The sequence below is a fragment of the Macaca thibetana genome, chromosome 2 (genome assembly GCF_024542745.1).
Source record: "Macaca thibetana thibetana isolate TM-01 chromosome 2, ASM2454274v1, whole genome shotgun sequence".
Lineage (NCBI taxonomy): Eukaryota > Metazoa > Chordata > Mammalia > Primates > Cercopithecidae > Macaca > Macaca thibetana.
In genome coordinates this window covers 99,683,904-99,707,433 of record NC_065579.1, presented here as the reverse complement: position 1 = coordinate 99,707,433, position 23,530 = coordinate 99,683,904, and the positions used below count along the sequence as shown (strand labels likewise).

General features: G+C 42.6%; 2 protein-coding genes across 3 annotated transcripts in view; one reads left to right on the top strand and one right to left on the bottom strand.

Annotated features, from left to right (window-relative positions):
• The window catches only part of KIAA1143 (KIAA1143 ortholog), a 940,736-nt gene that overhangs the window by 197,707 nt on the left and 719,499 nt on the right, over positions 1-23,530 (top strand). The window lies entirely within an intron of this gene.
• LARS2 (leucyl-tRNA synthetase 2, mitochondrial) overlaps positions 1-23,530 on the bottom strand; it is a 162,097-nt gene that overhangs the window by 70,668 nt on the left and 67,899 nt on the right. For both annotated transcript variants that reach the window (XM_050780506.1, XM_050780507.1), the window contains 3 exons: positions 20,415-20,558; positions 4,622-4,729; positions 2,334-2,493 (listed from right to left, as the gene is read on the bottom strand). In XM_050780506.1, coding sequence (XP_050636463.1) covers positions 2,334-2,493; positions 4,622-4,729; positions 20,415-20,558 — 412 coding nt within the window. The remainder of the gene's footprint in view (positions 1-2,333; positions 2,494-4,621; positions 4,730-20,414; positions 20,559-23,530) is intronic.

Genomic DNA, 23,530 nt, shown 5'->3' with positions numbered 1-23,530 from the left:
AGCAATGGTAAATGACAGCAGTGATACAACATCCTGGTTTAAAATGTAACCCCAAAAGCCAGAAGAGGCATAAATCATACATTCCTAGGGTAATCTGAATTCACCTTTTGGTGAATTACACTCAATACACTGTACTGGCCTTCTGTGACTATGATGTCAAAATCCAGGGACTTGATGTGCAAATTAATCCAGAGATTTTGAATACATTGATATCTGCAAAAAGAATATTTCTACTCTGAAGATTAGAACTGGAAAATTTTATTGGCAAGTATAATGTTCCATTTGGAATAATTTTAGAGATTATTAAAAAGAGGGGAGAAAATAATGAGTCCTTCAAATGGAACATTACACTTGGCACTAAATTTGCCAAAATGAAATGACTAGGCCAGGTCAGGTGTGTCGATATCCATGTGGTCATGAAAACAGTGCTGTCTGCATGTACTAAAAAAATTTCTCACTTTCCTACATATGAAAATGTTTTGAAGGTATACAGTGCCTTTCATCTCAGGAACTCCATCCTCCATAATTTGTTAGCGCCTTAACAAATTATAGCTCCCCTATTAATATTCTCTTATTTTCATTTGTGTCCCCAAATTAGCCATAAGAGAAAATGTAAGGGCTAGAGATGTTTCCACGTTTTAGTTCTTCAATTTTAGATATTATTCAGCCACCATAGCCCTCAAGGAATATCAAATTGCTCACGAAGAGTAAAAACTATGAGATTTCCCTTTAAACTAAACAGTTGAAAAGTATCCAGTTTTTCTTTTGAGCAAGTAGAGAAAATAAACCTGAGAGAGATAGCTATATTGGGCTTTATAAGCACACAAAGAAATTTTAACTCAAAAGACTCTTTTCTCTATTTCAATGCATATCACAAAGAGGTGAAACTGAGGGGTGACATCTGCCTTGTGTGGGGTGAGTGGCATAAGCATCTGGCTGTCCTCTGTTCTGCCTCCCAGGGGCATCCAGTTAAGACTGAAATGTCTCATCTATGCCCCACCAAGAGTGCACGCAGCAGGCTCTTTAGAAAGTGCTCACTGATTTGAATCCGGCTTTAATGGTCTAAGTAAACAATTAAAATTTTAAGCAGAGAGAAATTGAGATGACATTGTCTATCTCTCCAGCCTAGTATTAGGCAGAGTTTCATTCCGGTCATTTCAAAGATGGCAACTTAATATCATCATCCAAAACATTTTTTTAGTCAAATGCTATTTCAGACCCCAGTAATTCAGATTGTATACTTTGGGTTGAAGTTTATAGTTCATGAAAGAGAATAGGGATGAGATATTTGTGGAAATATTTAAAGTACTTCAGAGACTTATTTCTACCTTAGAATGGACTTCTTTTCACCTACCCAGGCTTCATATCCCTTTCTCTGGTAAGAGCCCTCAAGTTTGTTTTGGAGAGCTCCCCCTCCCTCCCTGGGGACAATCTTTGTGGTCTACCAAGGAAGGTGCCTGGCCTCCCTTTGCCAAGAAAGAGGCTGGGGGCCCCCGTTACACCAGTCAAACACTTTTCCCTGCGAGAGGAGTCTTGAACCAAGTGCTTCAGGCACTGAAGGTGGGGTTAGAGCAGAATTACTGACAGTGGCATTCAGGGGACTGTCTGTGAGTTCCTGCTCCCCAAACTCTCAGGGCTGCACTCTCCCAGTCTTCTTTCGGACTGGCTCTTCAGCTGTCCCTCTAGCAACGGTCTTCCCCACAGCCTTCCAATGTGTTCCCCTTTCCTCTGGGTTAGTCAGAGATGGATTCTGTTGCTTGCAACCACAGAATCTTCAAATCTTCAGGGACCAAGTACAACTTGATATGCCGGTTCTAAGTCAGCTTGATAAAGCAGGTATGTTAAAAATCTGTATGGAGCAAGACGCTGCTCAGATGACCACATGAATTCTTTAAAACAATAAAATTAAGTTGGAAAAGTTTGCTCTCATTCTTACTGGCTTCCCTCTGGTCTCTGACAGTGTAGCTTTATTTGATGGTGAAATTATAAATTAGGAGAAGATTCTATTCCTAATAGAATAGATTCCTATATCTTTTCCTAATTTATAACTAGGAGAAAAGAACTTTAGATTATATTGAAAGGGAGAGAGCTGCGCTTTCAATCAGAAGCTCAAGACACAGACAAACTAGTAACTCATGGAGAAACCAGGGGTAATAAAAAGATTTTCAGAGCTCTTTTTTATCCTCATGTTTCAAAATAAAAACAAAAAGTAAGGCTAAGGCAAAGAACAACCCATGCAAGATGATATACAGGAAAGGACCTTGAACTCTGGGAGGAGCCATCCAAATGTAAGGTAGCAATCCTACCACCTGAGCCGTAACTTGCCAACTCACCTTTGCCAGGGACAAGGGCCATCCTCAAGGCTTCCTTCAGAGAGCTGTGCCCGTGTAGGAGTCTGTGGCTGGGCGAGATGGCCACATGGGAGGTGCCATAAATGGCTTCAGGGGTGGCCGTATAGGCAGTCAGCTTTTCTCCTGTGGCTTGACCATGAACCTGGTGGTAGGAAAGAAGAGTGATGTCATTTCTCAGTCCTCCCTTTGGGCTGTGTTGCTCCCTAACTGTATCCCCTTCCCCTTCCCTCCTCATTCCCCAACAGTGACCACAGCTCTGACCACTGGGCCAGGGGTGTGGGGATTAAGATGGTGCCTGGCAGAAGCTGAGAAGAGGATCATAGTTCCTTTCTCAGAAACACCTCCTACCACTTGCCCCATACCGGGCATGCAGGCATTCCCAAGTTGAAGGTGGTTCAAGAATGCTCAGAAAGACACGTTCCTGGCTTTTCTGGCTCCTTTGTTCACAAATCAAAAATAACTATTAGTGTTATATTGTTTGTGTTCTGAGAAAGAAGCTGTATTTTTCTTCAAGGATATAAGGGTAGAGTAAAAAAAAAAAAAAAAAAAAATAGGCATCTACTTTTCTAACAAGAAAAACAGGTGCCAAGGTTATTACTGTTTTGAAGAGAGAAAGGATGGCCTGAGCTGAGTTCATGACTATGAGTCCCAAGAGCTGGTTAAAATGCCTTCTAAGAGGCAAACATTAGCCATCTACTGAGTGCCAATTAATATGACAGACATGGAGGACACAGAATGGACAGGTGCTACTTCCTTCATTCATTTATTCAAACACATTGACAGAGTGCCAATGATGAGCTAAAAGACAGTCTACCACATGGCCTAAGTGCCAATTAGGTGTCACCTATGGAGTCAGAACTGGGGCACAGAGGCATAGATGTGGCCTACCCTGTAGGACTGAGACGCTTCCTTCCTGAGACACTATGTTGCCCCATCTCATTTTCAGGTGGGTCTAGGGATGGAGATAACAACATGTTCATAGTAAAATGTTGGGCAAAGAAGAAAGTGTAGAAGATACTCCACACGTAGTAGCCGGCAGGCCCAGAGACCCACACCAAACGCTAGTTAAGAAGCAAAGGTCTTCGACGTGAGGACCAGACTCAGGCTAATGCAAAGGCCCTGAAAGAGATGGCCTTGCACATTTAAACAAAAGTCACGGCAGGACTGAATTTCAGAACTCTCGCCACCTTCTTGGGAAAGCAGTAAGAGGAAAAGCTCAGTCCAGGATTTGTTATTGAAATGTTTCCAAAGTACACACTCCCTTATGGGAGGCTTTCCATGTTTGCAGTCGGAGTACGTTGGATCACTTTTGTGAGGAGGCTGCACAGGGAATTATGAGCTCAGTGGCAAGCGGCAGGTGCTTGCAGACACCAGGTATGGCTGTCAGCATGCAAGAGTCTAGAAAGGAAAGCTAATGTCGTCTCAGCTGCTGCTTCCTCCTCCTAAAGGTTTTTGACTGGGACAAAGGTGAGGGCAGGTTTGGCGCTAAATGAACAGAGCAGAAAATCTTGATGACAGAAAGAGAAATCAGAAGGATAAAAAAAAGAACACCCAGGTAAAAAATAGCAATAGAACAACTCTCTTGTCATTAGAGACAAAGAGAGAAGTTTTAGGGGCCCCTTCCAGAACAGGTGGGCCCTGTATTGTGACCTTTCAGCAGTGTTTCCACAGCAGTTTCAAACACAATCCCTAAGCTCTAAGTCCATCTAATTTTGAAATGGTGCTACAGTTAGCTTCTGCTTCCTTGGCTTTTAATCTGCTTTGTGACATGATCCCCTTTGAGACTACAATGAGAGTAATGGACCCATTGCTCAGGAAAATGCCCACACGAACACTTTGTACATAAAATTTCAGGGAGTTCATGGACCCCTGAAGACCCTCTGTGTCTGTGCTGTCCAATATGGTAGCCAGTAGCAATATGTGGCTATGAATCACAGCACTTGAAATATGGCTAGTATGTATTATAAATGTAGAATACGGATTTCAAAGACTGTACTAAAATGTAAACTCTTTCTTTAATAAATCATTTTTTATTGAGCCCATTGTGAAATGGAATCATTTTGGTTATAATGGGTTAAATAAAATAGGTTATTAAAATTCATTTCACCTGTTCTTTGCACTTTTAAAAAATGTGGCTACTAGAAAATTTAAAATTGTGCATGTTTGGACTGTGCTGCTGGGGAGTCCCAAGTTGCTGGTTTACTCAATGAGTCCCAAATGTAGAGGAGATTTGTAAGCATGAATTGCTGGAGCTGCTATCACTTGATCACCTTTAATGTGAAGTCCAGGTGGCAGCCCACACAGTCCCCGATCCAGTGGGCTTGCATGCCTTTTATTCCATACCATTCTGGAAGGTCTGCCAACGCGTCCTGCATGGCCTGTGCAAAAGAAAAGAGAACAAAGAAGTAGAGGCACAAGGCTTATTTAAGAAGCAGCAAATGATTTGCAGCTTGTTAAGGCAGGAAAAGCAGGGACACTAAAGGAGATTCAGGATTTAGCTCTCTCCTTGTTCACTAAGTCAGGGGAAGCCAGGAAAGGTTAGAAACAGATGCATTCATTATGACTCAGTTCAGTGAGATGGGTTTGACCGATTTTGCTGTCCCAAGTGAGTCAAGGTTTCATAGAAAGAAGAAAATTCACAAAGGTCATAATTCACATCTTTGGCAAACGTGTTTAGTACATTCTCTCCCATAGTCTAGGAACTAAAAAAATTAAGTTCGAGTTTATGAATTTTGAAACTCTAAGTCATTCATGAGTGTTCCACAACTAAACAATATCATACATAGGACATTATAAAGTTTATCTTTGTATTTAAAAAATACTAATTTTATAAATATATAAGGGAAACATGAGATTAATTTGTATAAACATTTGCCATTAGAAAATTGATTTTCATCTTGTCTACTTTTAATCCTAAATTCCTTTAAAATGGAAGTCTTTATATAAATTATTCTCTATGGCCTCAAGCACATACCAGCCCTTATTTGATAATGAGATGTGTTCCTTCAACAGATGGATTTAAAAGCCAATCATATTTGTAATGTGAAGATCCCAATTTTAAATTCCTTTACATGACGGTTAATAGAGGCAATATAATGATGCTTTGTTTGGTGTTTTATAATTCATAAAGTGCTTTTCATATATCTCTTCCCACACTCTGGTATGGTAGCTCATTTTCAGAAGAGGTTATGTGGCCCATGCAAGCTCACAGGAATTGATGAGCCAGGACTAGAACCTAGATTTACTAACAGTGTTCTTTCTGCTACAGCACAAAGATTCTTATGTCAATGTATGATAAAAAAACAAAACAAAACAACAGGCCAGGTGAGGTGGCTCATGCCTGTAATATCAGCACTTTGGGAGGCTGAGGCGGGCAGATCACCTGAGGTCAGGTGTTCGAGACCAACCTGGCCAACATGGTGAAACCCCGTCTCTACTAAAAATACAAAAATTAGCCAGGTGTGGTGGTGCTTGCCTGTAGTCCCAAGTACTTGGGAGGCTGAGGCAAGAGAATTGCTTGAACCCAGGAGGCAGAGGTTGCAGTGAGCCAAGATTACACCACTGTACTCCAGCCTGGGCGACAGAGTGAGACTCTGTCTTAAAAAAAAAAAACACACACACCCAAAGCATTTTCCATATTTGTCATCTATCTACGCAATCTATCGCTTTAAAATAATTCAATAGGCTATATACTTGTTTTATATGATCACCCATATTTCATTTTATAATAAAAATGTAAAGCAACAACAACAACAAAAACATAACTGCTAAGTTTGGTATTGTGTAGGCTGCAATCCTTAATCCCACAGTGCTCCTGATCTGAATTCAGAGAGTATGGCATAGGGAAATGTTGGCCTGTGATCTCTATGGCTCAACTGCAAACTCTGATTTTTCTTTATATTCCACACAGGCCCTGGCCCAAAGCCTAGAACTGTGCCTTATCTTGGGCAAATGCTCATTAAATTACCATTTAATTCCCTGTACTCAAGGGAGAGAATTAGAGAGCAGTACTACAGAAGCAGATCCCCAGGCATCTGAGAAGGGAAGTAGTAACCTTTGCAGAATAATTCGTAAGTACCAGGCACTTTTATGTATGTTGCCTCATTTAATCTTCACATCAACAGCACAAGTCAAGTCCACATCCCAGATGAGGAAACAAGTCTCAGAACTTTCCCCTAAGTCACTCCATAAGTATGGGATGGAGCTGTGGAAGCAACACTTGAAGCAAGATGTAGCTGACTCCCAAGTCCATATTCAGTCTGATACTCTGCTATGCAATTACTACTTTATAACAACAGTACTTACATTCAGCTTTCCCATATCTGTATTTCAGACAGTTTCAGCTTATCATACTCTAACTAAAAGGCATGTATTAGAGATCCATCTGCTTCTATTATCTTATTTATATATTTATTTTCTTCCTAGAAGGAAGACTCTGGACATAGAGCCATAGGCTGACGTCATCAAAATCCCCTCTCTTTATAGATGAGGACACACAGGCCCAGAGAGCAATCTGCCCCATATCACTTAGCTAATTGGAGCCAGGCCTGAGACCACTGTACTCAGGTCTCTTGGTTTATTACTCAGCTTGAAAGGGGACAAACTTGCTACCACATCCCACTCCCTTCCCCACTGACACTTAGGAGTATAACCAGTCACAGGCTCAGCGCAGTTTCAGAACACTGTGGGGTGACCCAGAGGCACAGGATCAACTGGCTTAAATGCCACACCAGATTCAGAGGCTGGAGATGCTGGTACCAATGGCAGCAATCGCTTAACCAGACCATTTTGGGAAAAGATTGTGGCTGTGCCCTTGTTCTCCCCTAATTTCTGCCCGAGCTTGGATCTCCGGCTTTCTCATTCAACTGTGAGTAAACTGATTCTCTTCTAATCAATTCCTCTTTGGCTTAAGTTAACCAGAGTAACTTTATGTTGTTTGCAACCACGTTTCCTAACTAACATCAATGGATTATAAAAATTTCAATATCCTGACACATATATATCTATATTAGCTAATATAGTAATGCCTCGAAGTCACTATAGCAAAAGTAGATCTTGAATATGTTAATTATATACTAATACAACATGTTAATAAACAATCTTCTGATAAAATTAAGTACTCTAGAATGCTTTTCAATTTTTAGACAATTTAGGGGGTCTTAAAAGTCAACAAGCATGCAAGTATATTATAAACTTTGAAAATGACCAATAGCTTTTCCTCTCCAAAGACCGATGAGGCTCCATTTAACTTCCAAGCAAACCCATATGTGGTCTAATGGGATCTGATGTCTTTCCATCATATCAAATCCACATTACATGGTCTGAAAATTGGCTCTATCTCCCTGACTGGGTCCAATTCTGATAGCACTTTACATCCATTCCTTTACCAGCATTACTGAGCCACTAGTGTATTAGCCCTCTCATTGTGCTTTTTCTTCTAGATTTAATCGTCAAGGCTGGGAGGTACCTAGCTTAAAATATTCAGATCTTGCTGAGGATGACAGATTCAAATAGGATGAAATGTGAATGCTTTCATATGCTAATTCTGGAACAATGCCTGCTTAAAACCTAACCAAATCTATGAATATTTTTAAAAACCAAAAGAAATTTTTAAAATTAACTAAATGAAATCAACATCTCGAATAACTCTGCAAGCTCTTTTAAGTCCCCACTGTATAATGAACACATGATTCCGGACTGTTTTCTGATTAACAGGGCTTCAGAAAGTACCTTGTCCAATACTGCTGATAACCTCTCCTTCACCCCTGGGCTGGCCCAGACCAGGGCTCCCCCAGAATAAGAATGATATGAGTAGTTACAGTGCTACAGCTGTTTAAAGAGCTATTTTTGTTTGTTTGGGGTTTTTGTTGAGTTTATATCCTTCCCCCCTCCTTTTTTTTTTTTTTTTTTAAGTGTTGTAATCACAGTGATAGTAGATGGTATTCACTTCATTTCATGTCTTTACATCTGGCAGACAGGACTGGTATGTGTACCTCTTCCCTATACCGGCCAATCTTAATTTATAGAAATCCCACTGGCTCACAGAATCCAAAAACCTGGGAAAATAGCAGATTTTTAGATTCTCTTTAAAAGTGCTATGAAACCCTTTTCAAATCAAATCTGAGGGAACCCAATATGTGAGAGTTGAATGAAATGCCCTTTCTCTCCTCTAATTCCTCAATTCCTCGCTATCGACTCCCAAGGCTTTGAAACACTTTGGAAATCATTAACTTACTTAACACCTCTCATTTAATAAATTTTAAAAATGGGGTTGAGAGGTCATGTGATTTCCCTAAACTCAGTCGGTCAGCAGCAGATCCAAGGTAATGAATTATTCAGATCTTCTGATTATAAAGTTTCCTTGTGGTTGCTATTTGGCCTATATAGAAGTAATGTGGTTTGCAAAGGGGCCTTAAATCCGTTTGTGCTAGGATGTGTCTGAAAAGACTGCCACTGTCACTCTAGGGTACACCATCTGAACGAAGATGTTTGAACAAATTGAAATAGAACTAGGCATTCATGAGTCAAGATGAGCCAGTGTTTAAGAACATGCACCAATAAAAGATGGGCTGAAGTAACATCCAATCAAAAAGGTTTTAGTAATACAAAATATAATCAGGAATAAGAGAGAGAAAGATTAAAACTAAAAAGCTGGGGATAAAGAGAGGATTAAACATAACATGGCTAATATGACTTTCTCTTCAAAGAAGCAGAAATAATGCTAGGAATAAATCCATACTTTCCAAGAGAGAAAGTTAAACTGAAGCATTAAGAACAAGATACGACACGACCACAAATGAGACTTCTAGAAAAAGTGGGTTGAAAACATGACACATTTTAGAAGACCCAGGTAAAAAAAAAAAGTGCAAGCAAACTGAGAAGTACAGACCCTTTAAAACAAGTGGATGTATTAGCTACTAAGGGGAGGGTGGATAATCAAAAACCTTAAGAGCTGGACACAGATTTGACAGAATGGAAGACACAAGATTGAATGACAACATCTAATTAAAATGTACACTTTTTAAAAGCTTGACACTTAGCATACTTATAAATCAGTGTGATTTGATTTCCAATTATTTTTGAATTATGATTTATAAATATTTTTCTAAAACTTATTCTTGTTGCCAAAATTTCTTTATTCTTTTTTTGGGGTGGGGAAGGGGGGAATCATTTCAATGCAATCACTTTAAAGGCACAATATATATTTAAGTTCTAAAAAAGGAAAATCAATTCTGAAGGCAGCAAAATGTTTAAAAATATAGCTATTTCCTCTAGAATATTCTGGAGGAATGAGCTTTCTCTCACACTCTAGTCCCCTGACTAGACTCTGGCATGACGATTTATATATTAAAAAAACCCGGCCGGGTGCGGGAGCTCATGCCTGTAATCCCAGCACTTTGGGAGGCCAAGGCAGGCGGATCACGAGGTCAGGAGTTCGAGACCAGCCTGACCAACATGGTAAAACACCGTCTCTAATAAAAATACAAAAATTAGCTGGGCGTGGTGGCGGGCGCCTGTAATCCCAGCTGCTCAGGAGGCTGAGACAGAAGCATTGCTTGAACCCAGACAGCAGAGGTTGCAGTGAGCCAAGATAGCGCCACCGTACTCCAGCCTGGGCGACAGTAAGACTCTATCTCAAAAAAACAAAAAACAAAACCCAAAAAAACCCATTTGGCATGATGACTACCTTGTTTGACTTTAGAGAAGACATGACAAATACATAAATATAATAAAGCCTCCCTATGATAGCCCTGCGTCAACCTCTCATTGGAATGTGATATGTATTCCAAGCAAAATCCATTTGTTGTAGCATCACAATGCAAAACATTTATTTGCAAATACCATTGTACTACACGAGAGTCTCAATTCCAATGAAAGTGCTGTTAACCCAGCAGGGAAATAATCCATTCCGAGCAAGGCATCCTGCTAATGATATATGACTTGCCAAAAAAGTGTGGTTTTGTGGGATTTCAGGGCAAGAGGAAAAGAGGTACCACGCAGCCACACATAGAAGTGCACAGCCCAGAGCTATGGGAAAGTGAGGGACAAACCAAGTGCTATAGAATAGCTTCCAATAAAAGGACTCGTATACATGTAAATGGTGTCACTGGTGCTAGAAAAGAAGGATGTGCTTTCTAGGTATGCCCATCAGGGAATGCCCTGGGGACTGCATTACACAGCCCCATGTACATGCTCTGTGGAAAAGGATGCAGTAACAGGAACCAGGAAGTATGGCGGCAGCCAATTTGACTAATCTCTTCTTATCCATATATCCACTCAGGTTACACTGATCCATCTTTTCTTCCCCGCTCTGACCCACCTTTTCAGCAGCAGAACAATTCTAATTCCACTAACTTTGGAGAGAAGGGAACTACAGGTTCTGAAATGTCACCACCACAGTCCTAAGAATGCAGATGATGAAGGCTAAACTCTCCTAATGACAGAGCCACCTGTCAGATGAGACTGCTTCTGATTCGCAGAGCCACGTATGCCACCTCCCTGCCCCTGTGTCTACAAGATAAGGGAGAGGCTCCCACAGGAGAGGGAGGGAGTAGTCAAACAGCTACAACTTGAAAGTTGTTCTCAGTCTAATCTGTGGCATTAGACTATCCTTGCCTGAAAAGGTGGTCTCATTCCAGGAAAGAGGAGTCTTGACGGCAAGTCTGAAAGCTCTTATTGGTCTAATCATGAAAAACAAAATGGTAACAGCCATCCCAGGGGACATTCTACTCACTTGCCTTCAAGTTGGAAGCCTTGCAAATATAGACTGAATATTTGTAAGACCATAAGACCATCCCTTTCTAAGACACTCAGGTCTAAAGAAGATGTGTAAATAAATTATGATATAGCCCTGATATCATGCTGTTTTCTTTTATAATTATCAAAATGATAATCTTTTTTTTTTTTTTTTTTGAGACAGGGTCTCACTCTGTCACCCAGGCTGAAGTGGGTGATCTCGGCTCACTGCAGCCTCCACCTCCTGGGGTTCAAGTGATCCTCTCACCTCAGCCTCCTGAGTAGCTGGGACTATAGGCGCATACTATAGGTGAACACCAGCACACGCAGTTAATTTTTGTATATTTTGTAGAGATGAGGTTTCATCAGTTGCCTAGGCTGGTCTTGAACTCCTGGTCTCAAGCAATCTACCTGCCTTGGCCTCCCAAAGGACTGTTGGGATTACAGGCATGAGCCACCTTGTCTAGCAATAACGTTTTTATGGAAATTTTGGAAGAGAAGAAGAAAATTAACAATTACCCACAATTGGTCAAAATACCCAGGGAGATGACTATTAATATTTTGTTCTATATCCTTCCATCCTACTTATATCGTACCTTCTATTCATTCTAAGATATACATTTTCCCAAAAACTCTGACATTGGGACATGTCTTACAATCAATGGTATCTTACAATATATTGATAGCATTTTTCTTTCTTAATGGAGCATTCAATTTAAAACTAATCATGTCAGGATTGATAAAATCTAGTACGTTTGTATATATGTTTTTATATAGTTAAAAGCATCTTGTTAATATACTCTTTTAAAACTACAGATGCATTTTACCTGAGTTTTCAACTTATCACAGTTCTACTAAGTCTCTATTTTGAGCAAATCTGACACTTAGAGCTAGCCATCCGGGAACAGTAAGCAAATATACAGAGAAGTGGAAAGGTGCTGTGGAAAAGCGTCTCTCTGCATAAGAGAATGGTTATTTTGAAAAACACAGTATTGACCTGTATGTATGTGTTAATGACTATTTGCTTCCTTCATAGCAGCAGCTGGATCGGTCTTTACTGGTCTCTGTGCAGCTGGGCTCAGAAGAACCCAGGGTAAGGACAGAGCATTGGAGTAAATAATGACAAAAGCAAGACGGAGAGGACAATGAGTCAATTCCATCAAGAACAAACCAGAAAACCTCTAATCACCACACTTTCCATTACCTGGCCATTTGTGCCCTCTCTGTACTTATTGCATTTCCTATTGCAAATGCCCTGCCTTCCTGCAACACACGTTAACTGGCTATTGTCTGCACATGATTCTCAGAAATACTCGGTTGCTTGGGAATTGTCCCCAAGAGCAGGGGTAAAGAATGCAGGGGAAACCCTGTCTCTACTAAAAATACAAAAATTAGCCAGGCATGGTGGCAGCTGCCTGTAATCCCAGCTACTCAGGAGGCTGAAGAAGGAGAATCACTTGAATCTGGGAGGGGGAGGTTGCAGTAAGCCGAGACTGTACCGCTGCACTCCAGCCTGGGGGACAGAGTGAGATTCGGTCTCGAATAATAATAATAAAAAAGAATGCAGGACTGGGACTGAGGAGACCCAAGTTGGGTTCTGGCCCTTCCCTGGTCTTGGTACCTCGATTATAAAACAAGATGTGGGCTGGGTCAGCAATTTTCAAGAATGGGACACACATTTCAGGATGGCAATCAGCCCCCTGGGAAGGAGTGAGGAGGACATGATGTGGGCCGCTCAAAATAAAGCAACACCTTATTCATTTATTTTAATTTGTTTTCAGACATCATATTGATTTTGCAATTTCAAGCAGCAGTAAAAGCAGGCATGAGGGGTTTTTTGTTTATTTGCTTTTACGTTTTTCAGATCAGGGCAGGGATTTAAAAGTGACCCTGAATGAAATGCTCTCTCAAGTTTCTTCTAGCTTTGAAGTTCAAATAACTCTCTAAGCTAAAGAGGTTCATTGGTGACACTCACCAGGCCTCTGCAGCGATCCCTGAGACCCCTCAACACGAGGCTAAATACATCTCTTCCCATGGAGTCCAGGCTGACACCTCAAGAAGACCTGTACACCCAAAAAACAGGAGCTCAAAAAGGCTACTCAGGGTTCAAAACGAACACACAATGCTTTTCTATCTTTATTGTTTCCTGAGCAAATTTACAATATATTTCATTGTCCATATACCATAAGAAGTATACTATTAAATTATTTCTTCCATTTTTCCTTTGCAGTCATTCCATCTTAGAAACAAAACATGAAAACCTTTCTCTTTGCAGAGCAGGTTGCTGACCCAGACACCGCGCTTCCTGCAGAAGTTTTCTTTTATTCTCATACACTCCGGAGTACGTGTGCCAAGCATAGCTGTCTTTATTTCACTGACAGGGAGGGACAGTGGAGTGTGGGCAAGGAGTCAGGGCTAAGGGAAATGAGATGATGGTAGAGAATTGACCTAATAAGAGACTAAAACAGATGTGACTAGGCACTCGGTGGGGACACTTGGGAGGTCAGCAGGAAGGCCCTGCATTCAAGGAGGGAAACCTGACGGCCTGTACTGTCTCTGTACCATTTAGAAACACCATTGGTTTCAGAATCCCAGAGCGAGGGCCCAGTCCTGTACCAACCCCTGGCGGACCTTTCCTGGAGGAAGTTCCCTCTCCGGCCTGCTGAGAGCCAGCTACTTGCCTCCTCCCAGCATCTCACCTAGGCCCCAAGCTGTTATTAAAGATTTTACTCCCTCTATTCAGGCAGCTTTTCACTTACCTGGGAAGTGCCAGGGAAAAGCCAACCTCAAGTTGTCTACTTTTCTGTGGCCTTTGTGTCATTCCCACCCCTGCCCAGTCCCATCCCTAGAAGGACTTCTGAGGGGCTGGCTCTCCCAGTAACAACTTCCACCTGGTCCCTGTGGCACTGGCCACTCTGGCCAGCAATCATGCTGAGAAGGGCTGAGAGCAAAGGATGGAGGATAGAAGAGAGTTCAACTTAGAATAGCTTAGGAGAGAAAAGATGCTGGAGAGGCAGGGAAAACAGAAAACAGAAGCAGGAGATATTATGTAAGAAGGAGCAGAATTTAACAATTAATTAGCTTTGTGAGACAGGGAGTCAAAACCAGATCCCTGGGACTGGGAGCAGAATCTACCGTAGCCAAGAGAAGAGACAGCCATGGCGTGGGGGAGAATCCTGACAGGGAGGCTGGGGGCTCTGAGGGTGTGGCTGAGCACTGGTCTGAGAACAGGGGTCAAGAGCCGGCATGGGCTCTGGCCTCCTACCCCACAGTATCTGATCTTTTTTAAAGTGAGGAGGGATAAGACCACCCTCAGCCCTGTCTGACCACAGAGGGGCATGGTGGGGATAAATGCAGTAAGACCTTCGAAGCCATAGAGCTTTTAAGAGAAAGCCCATGTCGTGGATAAACCCAAGCATCATCATCATCACCAAATCCCAGCCCTGGCCTGGTCCTCAGAGCCCTGCAGAGAAGCTGACAGTTTGCTAAACATTTCTCACTTGCTCCTCTCAGTTCTGTCATTTTGCCTCTTCTACCAACATCTAATTTGTGCCCCCCACCCCCATCCCACCCCCTTAGAAGGCACAGTATGCACACACAGGAGGAGGAAGTACTTTGAAGCACAAACAGGAGGAGACGCTTTCTTGAGGTCAGAGGGCAGAGTAGGGTCAAGTTACCAAACTTCGCTAACAATTCCTTTGCAAAGCTTCCAGAGCAACACAGGGGTGACAGGGGTGAAGGGGATTAAGGGGGCGATGTGACTGGAGAGGCACTTCCTGGTGCTACCTGTGACCCAGCCTCTGTTCTGGGGCTGAGACAGGATCTGAAGTTAGGAGCAGAAAGCCAGGCAAGAGGCCCAATTTCCAGGGGGCAGCCAAATGCTTCCACAAGCATCCCAGTGCCTTAGAGTTGGAACAAAGGTCCCCTAACAGTCTTTATTCCACAGTTCAGGTGACTCTTGGAGGCTGGACCCTGCCTCACTGCTTCTGTGAGGCTGTCTCTTCGCTCTAACGTCCTCCGCCACCTCCCTGAAGAACTCCTGGCACAAACTTCCCTTCTCTCCCCTTACCTCCTCTCTCCTCCAGCCCCGTGTTTGCATGCTCTGCAGGGTAAAACAAGACCAGTGTGTTCTGGTAAAGGTACTTCTGCTTTACTCACAAGTTCACAGGTAAAATCAGGAGGACAGGAACAAAGAGGGCAGGGAAATGGGCGCTTATTGCCTCCAGTGCCCACTGATTTCATAATGGCTCACTGTTGCCCATCTGCTTCTCACCAGCAGAAATTCATCCCAGTTAGAAATACTCGATGAAGAAGAAGGTTTCCTGCACATCTACAGGGCAATAAGATGCTCCCTTGCAGACCTTCTGTGCTTCCCATCTTTCACCACTTCCTCAGTGATGCCTCCTTGGACTGCTGGGTAGATCTGGGGCTCCTCCTTCTCCTGCACTCTCCTGCAGGGGATGTGACGGCTCATGTCCACCACTGTCTGTGGCACTAGAGTCTAAGCTCCTTAAGAGCAGAGACCTCAGCTGCTCTGTCTGTATTCTTAGCACCCCGCCTAGGGTCTGGCCAGGCACTCAATAACATCTCAGGAAAAAAAATGAATGAATTCAGACCACGGAGAAGGAGGAGAGACTGCTGGTTTAACAGCTCAGCCGCTCAGATTTGAATCCCCATGCTGTTACTTATTACTAGTATAAGCCTCAGTCTGCTCATCAGTAAAATGAAGATAAGAGGAGTACCTACCCTCAAAAGATTAAAGTGAGGGTTCAGTAAGATGGTACAAAGAAAGGCCTGAGCCCTGATCTGAGATAATCAGGTAGGAAATGAGAGGCAAATGCAGACTTTGTTCGTATTACAGCAGTTGCCATATAACTCCTGAAAACCGGGAAAACATAACCACCAATTTGGTGTGGGGGTTGACTAAGCACCATGAGGGCATGGTTATGTCCATTTAACACCAACGAGGGGCGCATGCATGATGCCCAGGGGCTGAGAGCCTGCACTGCAGCCAAGAGGGGCCAGCAGAGTCAGCAGGAGATATCAAAATCACAACTCTAATAGAGAAGTTCAAATGTGAGACCTTCTCTCTATTTGCCTCTCCTTCCAATTGTCACTCTGCGGTCAGGAACTGAGGCATTCCATCAGACTCTGAATCCCTTTTGCTTGCTGTATATAAGGCTCCAATCCATCCTCCTCCCCTTGCTCTCACCTCAGCAGTGCTGCCCACAAGACACCGCCCACACAGCTCTGCCAAGACTAATTCATGTTCTTCAGATACTCCTACTGCAAGTTTTCTTTTTCACAGAATGAGTGGCTGAAATCACTTTTAATGTTTCACAAAGCAAACAATCCTAGGAAGACTGGGTGGGGGGTAAGAGGAGAAAAATCAAATATAACACAGAACAGCCTGAATAAAGCATCTTTATATTACTGGGTTCTCTGTAATTTTCACATCAGGCATTGTCTTTAAAATTAGGAAGTTAAGTGAATGAAAGGAGGGCTCCTTCACAGCCATGCTCCCAAGAAGACCACAGCCATACATCACAGAGGCAGCCCGCAGAGCTGCAAAACGAGATGCAAATACAAAGCTCTAAAGATAACTGTGCGGGCACAGCTCACTGCCTATCCCAGCACCCACTGCCCATCCTCTTCCCCCCTCCAGCTCAACTACAGAAGCTAAAAAGCCCAAGCCTGCTTTCCTAGTCTCCCTTGAGGCTGGGGGTGGCCAAAACACACCTGGGGCTAACAGGACATCAGTGGAATTCTACTGGGGATTTTTGAGAAAGTTTTTGTTTTCCAGATAAAAGGAACAGTTTTTGGCACTGCTCTTTCTGCTTCTTTTCTTTCTTTTTCTTTTTTTTTGTAGAAATGGGGGTCTCGATATTGCCTAAGCTGGTCTTGAACTCCTAGGCTCAAGTGATCCTCCCACTTCAGCCTCCCAAAGTGCTGAGATTACAGGCATGAGCCACTGTGCCCAGCCCTTTTCTTTCTGTCTTAAATGGAGACGCAATGTCTGGAGCTGCAGCAACCATCTCTCCATAAGGTGACAGGAAGACAGGGCCAAGAGAACTACTGAGATGACAACTCAGAATCCTATCCCAGTTAAGTCTTGGCAGACTGTTACGTGGGTACAGTAATTTCCCATTTGTTTAAGCCACTGTATCTCAGGTTTCCAGTTGCTTGCAGCTGAAAGCATTACTAACTGATTCAACATCTCATCCTTATCTATACAGGAGGACTTCTTCACTAACTCAAGACGATTTTTATCATACCAGGTTTTAAAACAGATGTCCTACCTCACTCAATCTTTGAAGTTTTGGACCTAATTTCCCAAATAATTTTCCAAATAATCCAAATAATAATTTCCCTATTATTTCCTATATCTACTCAAATATCTCCTGGCCATTTCAAACTTAAAAGGGTCAGGACTATGTCTCTTCCGGGACTCCCTATCCCAGTAAGCAGCTTAACCATTCATGTGCTATTCAAGCCAGGGTTTCCTCAATGTTACCATCTCCTACATACTGTCTTCCAATATATTACCAAGCTCTATGGATTTTGCCACCTGAGTATTTTTCTACCTACTTACTTATCTCTACTATTCTCACCCATGTCTAAATTTTGCATGCCTGGACCACTGCAATAGCCTTCTAACTGGTCTCTCTGCACCCACACTTGCCCTTCCTTCCACAGTGATCTTATAAAAACATAAATCTGACCATGCCATTCCCTTCCTTAGAATCCTTTAGTGGTTTCCTATGGTCCCCATGGTTAAAGTGCAAATTCCTCAAGACCTAAAGACCTTGCCTGATCTAGCCCCTAAACATCTCTCCAGCCCTATCTTGAGCCTTTCTGAGGGGGGAGCTTCCCTGAAGTTTTATGTCTTCATAACCCTTACTTATCCCTCTGTAGCCCAAAGAGTGGATTTTTCATTTCAGATATTAAACTTTCATATTCTAGATTTCCAACTGGTTCATTTTTTTTTTTTTTAAGTTTCTACTGTCACCTGAGATTCCCCATCTGTTCATTCATTATGACCATGTTTTCCTTTAAGTCCCAGACAATTTATATGATAAATGTCTTTGGTTTTATTTACTAATTCCAACATCTGGGTCATCTCAGGGTCTATTTCTATTGGAATGCCTTTTCCCCCCCTTGATTTTAGGCCATAATTTCCCGCTTCTTTACAAGTGTAGTAACTTTAATTGTATGTTGTACATTGCAGATACAACCTTGGGAGTCTGGATTACACTGTCTCCCTTTAAAGATGTGGAGTTTTGTTCTGGAAGTTCCTTTTGAAACACTCAGGCTTATTTTATTTTTTATTAAAATGAGTCTATTTTGATTTTGTCATAAGTCTTAGGGTGTCATCCCTACTCTAATGCATGGCCTTTTTTGGGGGTCTCTACTATATACCCTTAGCTGTACACAGTATATATACTATATACTCATAATGCCAATGTTTTCCAGTACTGCACAGCCCCCTCATGTCTGTGTCTCTGTTCTGTTCTCAGCCCCATAGCATTGATCTCTGTTAGGCTTCATGGAGTCTTGCTCTCCCTCTTCTCCAGATTTTCAGAGCAAACCAAGTGCTGACCTCAAAGACAGTTTTTTCAATACATCTGCACAGGAGTTCAGCAAAAAACAGGCGAGTCACCATGGTAACTAACCATTTCCACTGAACAGTTGAAAATTCACAGCTGACAATTTAAAGAATAATGCTCCTCAGTTAGGTTATTACATTTCCAACTAGAGGCAGAGGTCAAAACAAAAGAGCTAATTAGGTGGCCTCTCCAACAATGCCTATAACAGAATCATCTGACAGGTCCAAGAGGTAACCAAGCATCCCTCCCAGTAATGTAGTGGACCCCAACTGTCAGCAGATGGGGGTTCCCACTGCTTGGGGTGATAGAGAATGCAACATCCTCAGCTTTGTTCTTCACATTCAGTCTCCAATATTGCTGTGCTTAAAAGGAACAAGGCACCATGTTAGCAAGTTCTAATGAGCACTTCTCCAAATCCATATGCTATTCTCTGCTGCATTCAGAATAAATGAAAATGGAAAAACAGCCTCATTTAAGACATGTCTTTTGCATGAGGAAACTAGAAGTCATATTTCTGTATGGCACTGGTATTTTGAGTTGTTGTCCTACAATTCTAATTCACAGAGTTTTGTAGTGACCACGGGTTATTGAGAACCTTGTGCTTTCTTTGTATATAAGAACGACAGTATTGGATCTAACCCAGAGGCCATTTCAGTCAATACCCATAAAGCAACTCACAGTCCACCATGAAAGGTGACAACTATCCTTCTTATGGTGACTACCACAGGGGAAGAACAACATGACATACCACAAGTAGTCCTTCATGATGCCCTTACCTTTTCAGACCCTACTTACATCCGGTCTCATGCATGCATAAGAATACAAAGGTCACCAAATTGCCATGTGAATGTCCCTAATTTCCTTTAATCATTTCTCTCTGGAGTTTCAGGGAGTGACCCCTCAACTCCAGCACCTTGAAACATGGTAAGCTCAAAGAGCACATTGCACAGAGTGGTCCCAACACGTACAGAACCGATTTTTTGCCCAGGCTCTTGGTGATTTAATAAGCAAGTCCCTACTTTCAATGCTTGGTTTTGACTTGAATCTCTGAACATGGAAAGAGCTAGAAGGCACCTTAAAGACTGCTTGGTCCAACCTGCTCATTGTATTGATGAGAAAACTAAGGCCCAGGAACCAGTTTATCAAGCTTTAGCACCTGCCTTAGTTTATTTTCACTTGGCCTTCCCTGATGGAGGCCAGCCATCTCTTCACTTCTTTTAGATAATCTCTTCTGGACCTCCATTGAAAAATTTAAGAATGTGAAGTCTAGAGTTGGGTGGGAAAGACATGCACCAAAGTTAATAAACCAAAGGTCCATTTACTTATCTGAGATTCCATTCTATCTTTCTGGAGGTCTCATCAGAACTACACAGTTGAAGACACTTTTTTCTCTTTTTTTAGGGGCCACCTCTCTTTTTTGAAGCTTTATCACTGATACAATTATGGATGATTTTTGACCTCTATGGCAGTGAGTTGAAAGGTCAGCAAACAATGGCCTACAATGACCTCTAGGTGCTATACTTGACTTACAATTGAAGATACCAGCCCATCACCAGCAAAGTGAGTGATGAGGCTCAGTTGCTTCCTGTCTGTACACCCATGGCTCTGAGCCCCTCCTAGAGCTCACCCCCAACAGTGAGGCTCTCTCCTACCCAGAAGCCTTTGGTGTTGCCTGCCAGCATGTAAGGCATTAGTGGGGAGCCTCCAGGCTGACACTCACCTTTGCATAAGCAGTTGTCTTAATAAACCACTGTCTGAGGTACTTCTGTTCCACCTTTGCTCCAGAACGCCATGAACAGCCATGTTCGTCCACCTGCTCATTGGCGAGCACTGTTTGATCCACTGGGTCCCAGTTAACCAGGGCCTGTATAATTCATGAAACAAAATGGCACAATCTGGTGAGTACTTTTTTTTTTTGGATACAGAGTGTCATACTGTCACCTGGGCTAGAGTGCAGTGATGATCTCAGCTCATTGCAACCTCTGCCTCCTAGGTTCAAGTGATTCTCCTGCCTCAGCCTCCCGAGTAGCTGGGATTACAGGTGCCTACCATCACACCTGGCTAATTTTTGTATTTTTAGTAGAGATGGGGTTTCACTATGTTGGCCAGGCCTCCCTGGCCTCCCTGTCTTGGCCTCCCAAAGTGCTGAGATTACAGGCGTGAGGCACCGCGTAGGTGAGTACTCATTTAATGAGACCATCCTGAGGTTTCTTACATGGGAGAAGGCCTGCAAACGCAATGGCTCTGCTCCGTGGAGTACTGCTTGGTAAAGAAACCACGTGCAAGTTGTACAAAGAACACACTGATTTCCTCTGTGCTTCCATCTTATTAGAACAGGCTTGGGAAAGAAGACTTTAAGGATGCGTCTAACTCAACTTTGGTATTTTAATATGAAAGGATGAACTTTCAGGATGGAAAATCTTAGCAAGCAGAATAAAAGAAGAAAAAATGGTACCTATTTAAAATTTAAGGCCGGGCGCAGTGGCTCAAGCCTGTAATCCCAGCACTTTGGGAGGCCGAGACGGGCGGATCACGAGGTCAGGAGATCGAGACCATCCTGGCTAACACAGTGAAACCCCGTCTCTACTAAAAAATACAAAAAACTAGCCGGGCGAGGTGGCGGGCGCCTGTAGTCCCAGCTACTCGGGAGGCTGAGACAGAAGAATGGCGTAAACCTGGGAGGCGGAGCTTGCAGTGAGCTGAGATCCAGCCACTGCACTCCAGCCTGGGCGACAGAGCGAGATTCTGTCTCAAACAATAAATAAATAAATAAATAAATAAATAAATAAATAAATAAATAAAATTTAAACAGAATAGGATTATTTTAGGGAAATAAATCTTCAGTGTACAACTTGATAAATTTTTACAGTTATATACTCATGTAACCATCACTCATTTCAAGATAAAGTACATTTCCAGCACCCTAGAAAACTCTGTTGTGCCTTCTACCAATCAATACCTGCCCCCACAATGGTAGCTCTTCTGAGCTCTGTCTCCATGGATTCATTCAGCTGATAGAACACATAAAACATGTAGTCTTAACTATTATGAAGATTCATTCTCTCCATAGAGTTCTAGTTAGTGTTTATCTTCATTTAAAATAAGTACCTCTGTCATCTACATTCACACCTTTATGACATTCAGGTACCACTTGGTACAAAGAAGGGAATGAGTACAGAGAGATGTGTTGGGGACTTAAAATATCCTGACTTCATATACATTTTTTTTGTAATTTTTTTTTCTTTGAGACAGAGTTTTGCTCTTATTGCCCAGGTTGGAGTGCAATGGTTGCGATCTTGGCTCACTGTAACCTCCACCTCCTGGGTTCAAGCGATTTTCCTGCCTCAGCCTCTTGAGTAGCTGGGATTACAGGCATGTGCCACCAAGTCCAGCTAATTTTGTATTTTTAGGAGAGATGGGATTTCACCGTGTTGGTCAGGCTGGTCTCGAACTCCTGACCTTAGGTGATCCACCCACCTTGGCCTCCCAAACTGTTGGGATTACAGGCATGAGCCACCATGCCTGGCTGTAAAAATTTTAATAAGCAATTCTAATAAGAGATTGTGTTCACTATTACCCATTTGCCCCTCCAGACGCTCTTCCTGCTCTGTTCTGTGGCCCAAGAAGTTGACCTCTGCGACCTGCATTCCCTTGGACTCTTGCCTTCCGGCTGGGTTCGATCAACGACAGGCACACTGGCTGCTTCCTGGCCACGCGCTGGCAGCGGTCACGTGCCTCTACTGAAGGTCATCACCTCTGTTGGGCAGGTCTCCCCTGCTGCTACAGCTACTGCTCTCCCATGTTCCACGAACTGCTCCCTAACGTTGCCCCTGCAGCCTAGAGGTGGCAAAGGCATCCTTCTGCTGCCAGGGTCAAATGCATCGCCATCTCTTCTGAGTTTCCCTGAACTCCACACAAATAGTCCTTTATCAAATTTTCTTCAATGACTCCTTTCAGGTGTGCTCTCTCTTTCTTGCTGGGACCCTGACTGATCCAGAGATATGTCTAAAAGTTACATAAAAAGTAGGGGTGAGGGGAGGCTAACCCATCTGTGGGTTGTAATTTGTGGGCTGTAATTTTACAACTAGAAGCAGTACCCCATTGAAAAATTTAACTATGTGAAGTCCAGAGTTGGGTGGGAAAGACATGCATTTGTTTCCCTTCTAAGATAGGGTTCCCAAAAGCCTTAACTTAGTAAGTGCATAGAGACAAAATATGGGACACAAGTCCCTTAGACCTAAAAACTTTAATAAACCAAAGGTCCATTTCCTTATCCATTATTCCTGCCTGTGTTAGGGGGTTGGAGAGAAGGGCACCACTTAATTATTTCTTCTTTTTCTTGAGACAGGGTTTCACTCTGTCACCCAGGCAGAAGTACAGTGGCACAATCTCGGCTCACTGCAACCTCCACCTCCTGGGTTCAAGCGATTCTCCTGCCTCAGCCTTCCAAGTAGCGGGGACTCTAGGTGCCCACCACCACCCCCGGCTAATTTTTGTATTTTTAGTGAAGACAAGGTTTCACCTTGTTGGCCAGGCTGGTCTCGAACTCCTGACCTCAGGTGATCTGCCTGCCTTGGTCTCCCAAAGTGCTGGGATTACAGGCGTGAGTCACCATACCCAGTCTTAATTATTTCTTTTTAAAAAATTATTAATTGAAAAATCATAATTGTATTTATGGAATACAGTGTGATATTTTGATATATGTACACAATGTAGAATAATTAAGCTAATAAAACATTTTTTGTGGTGATAAATTTACTCTTTCAGTTATCTTGAAATACACAAAACATTATGACTGACTAGAGTCACCCTCCTGTGCAGATCTCAAAACGTGAC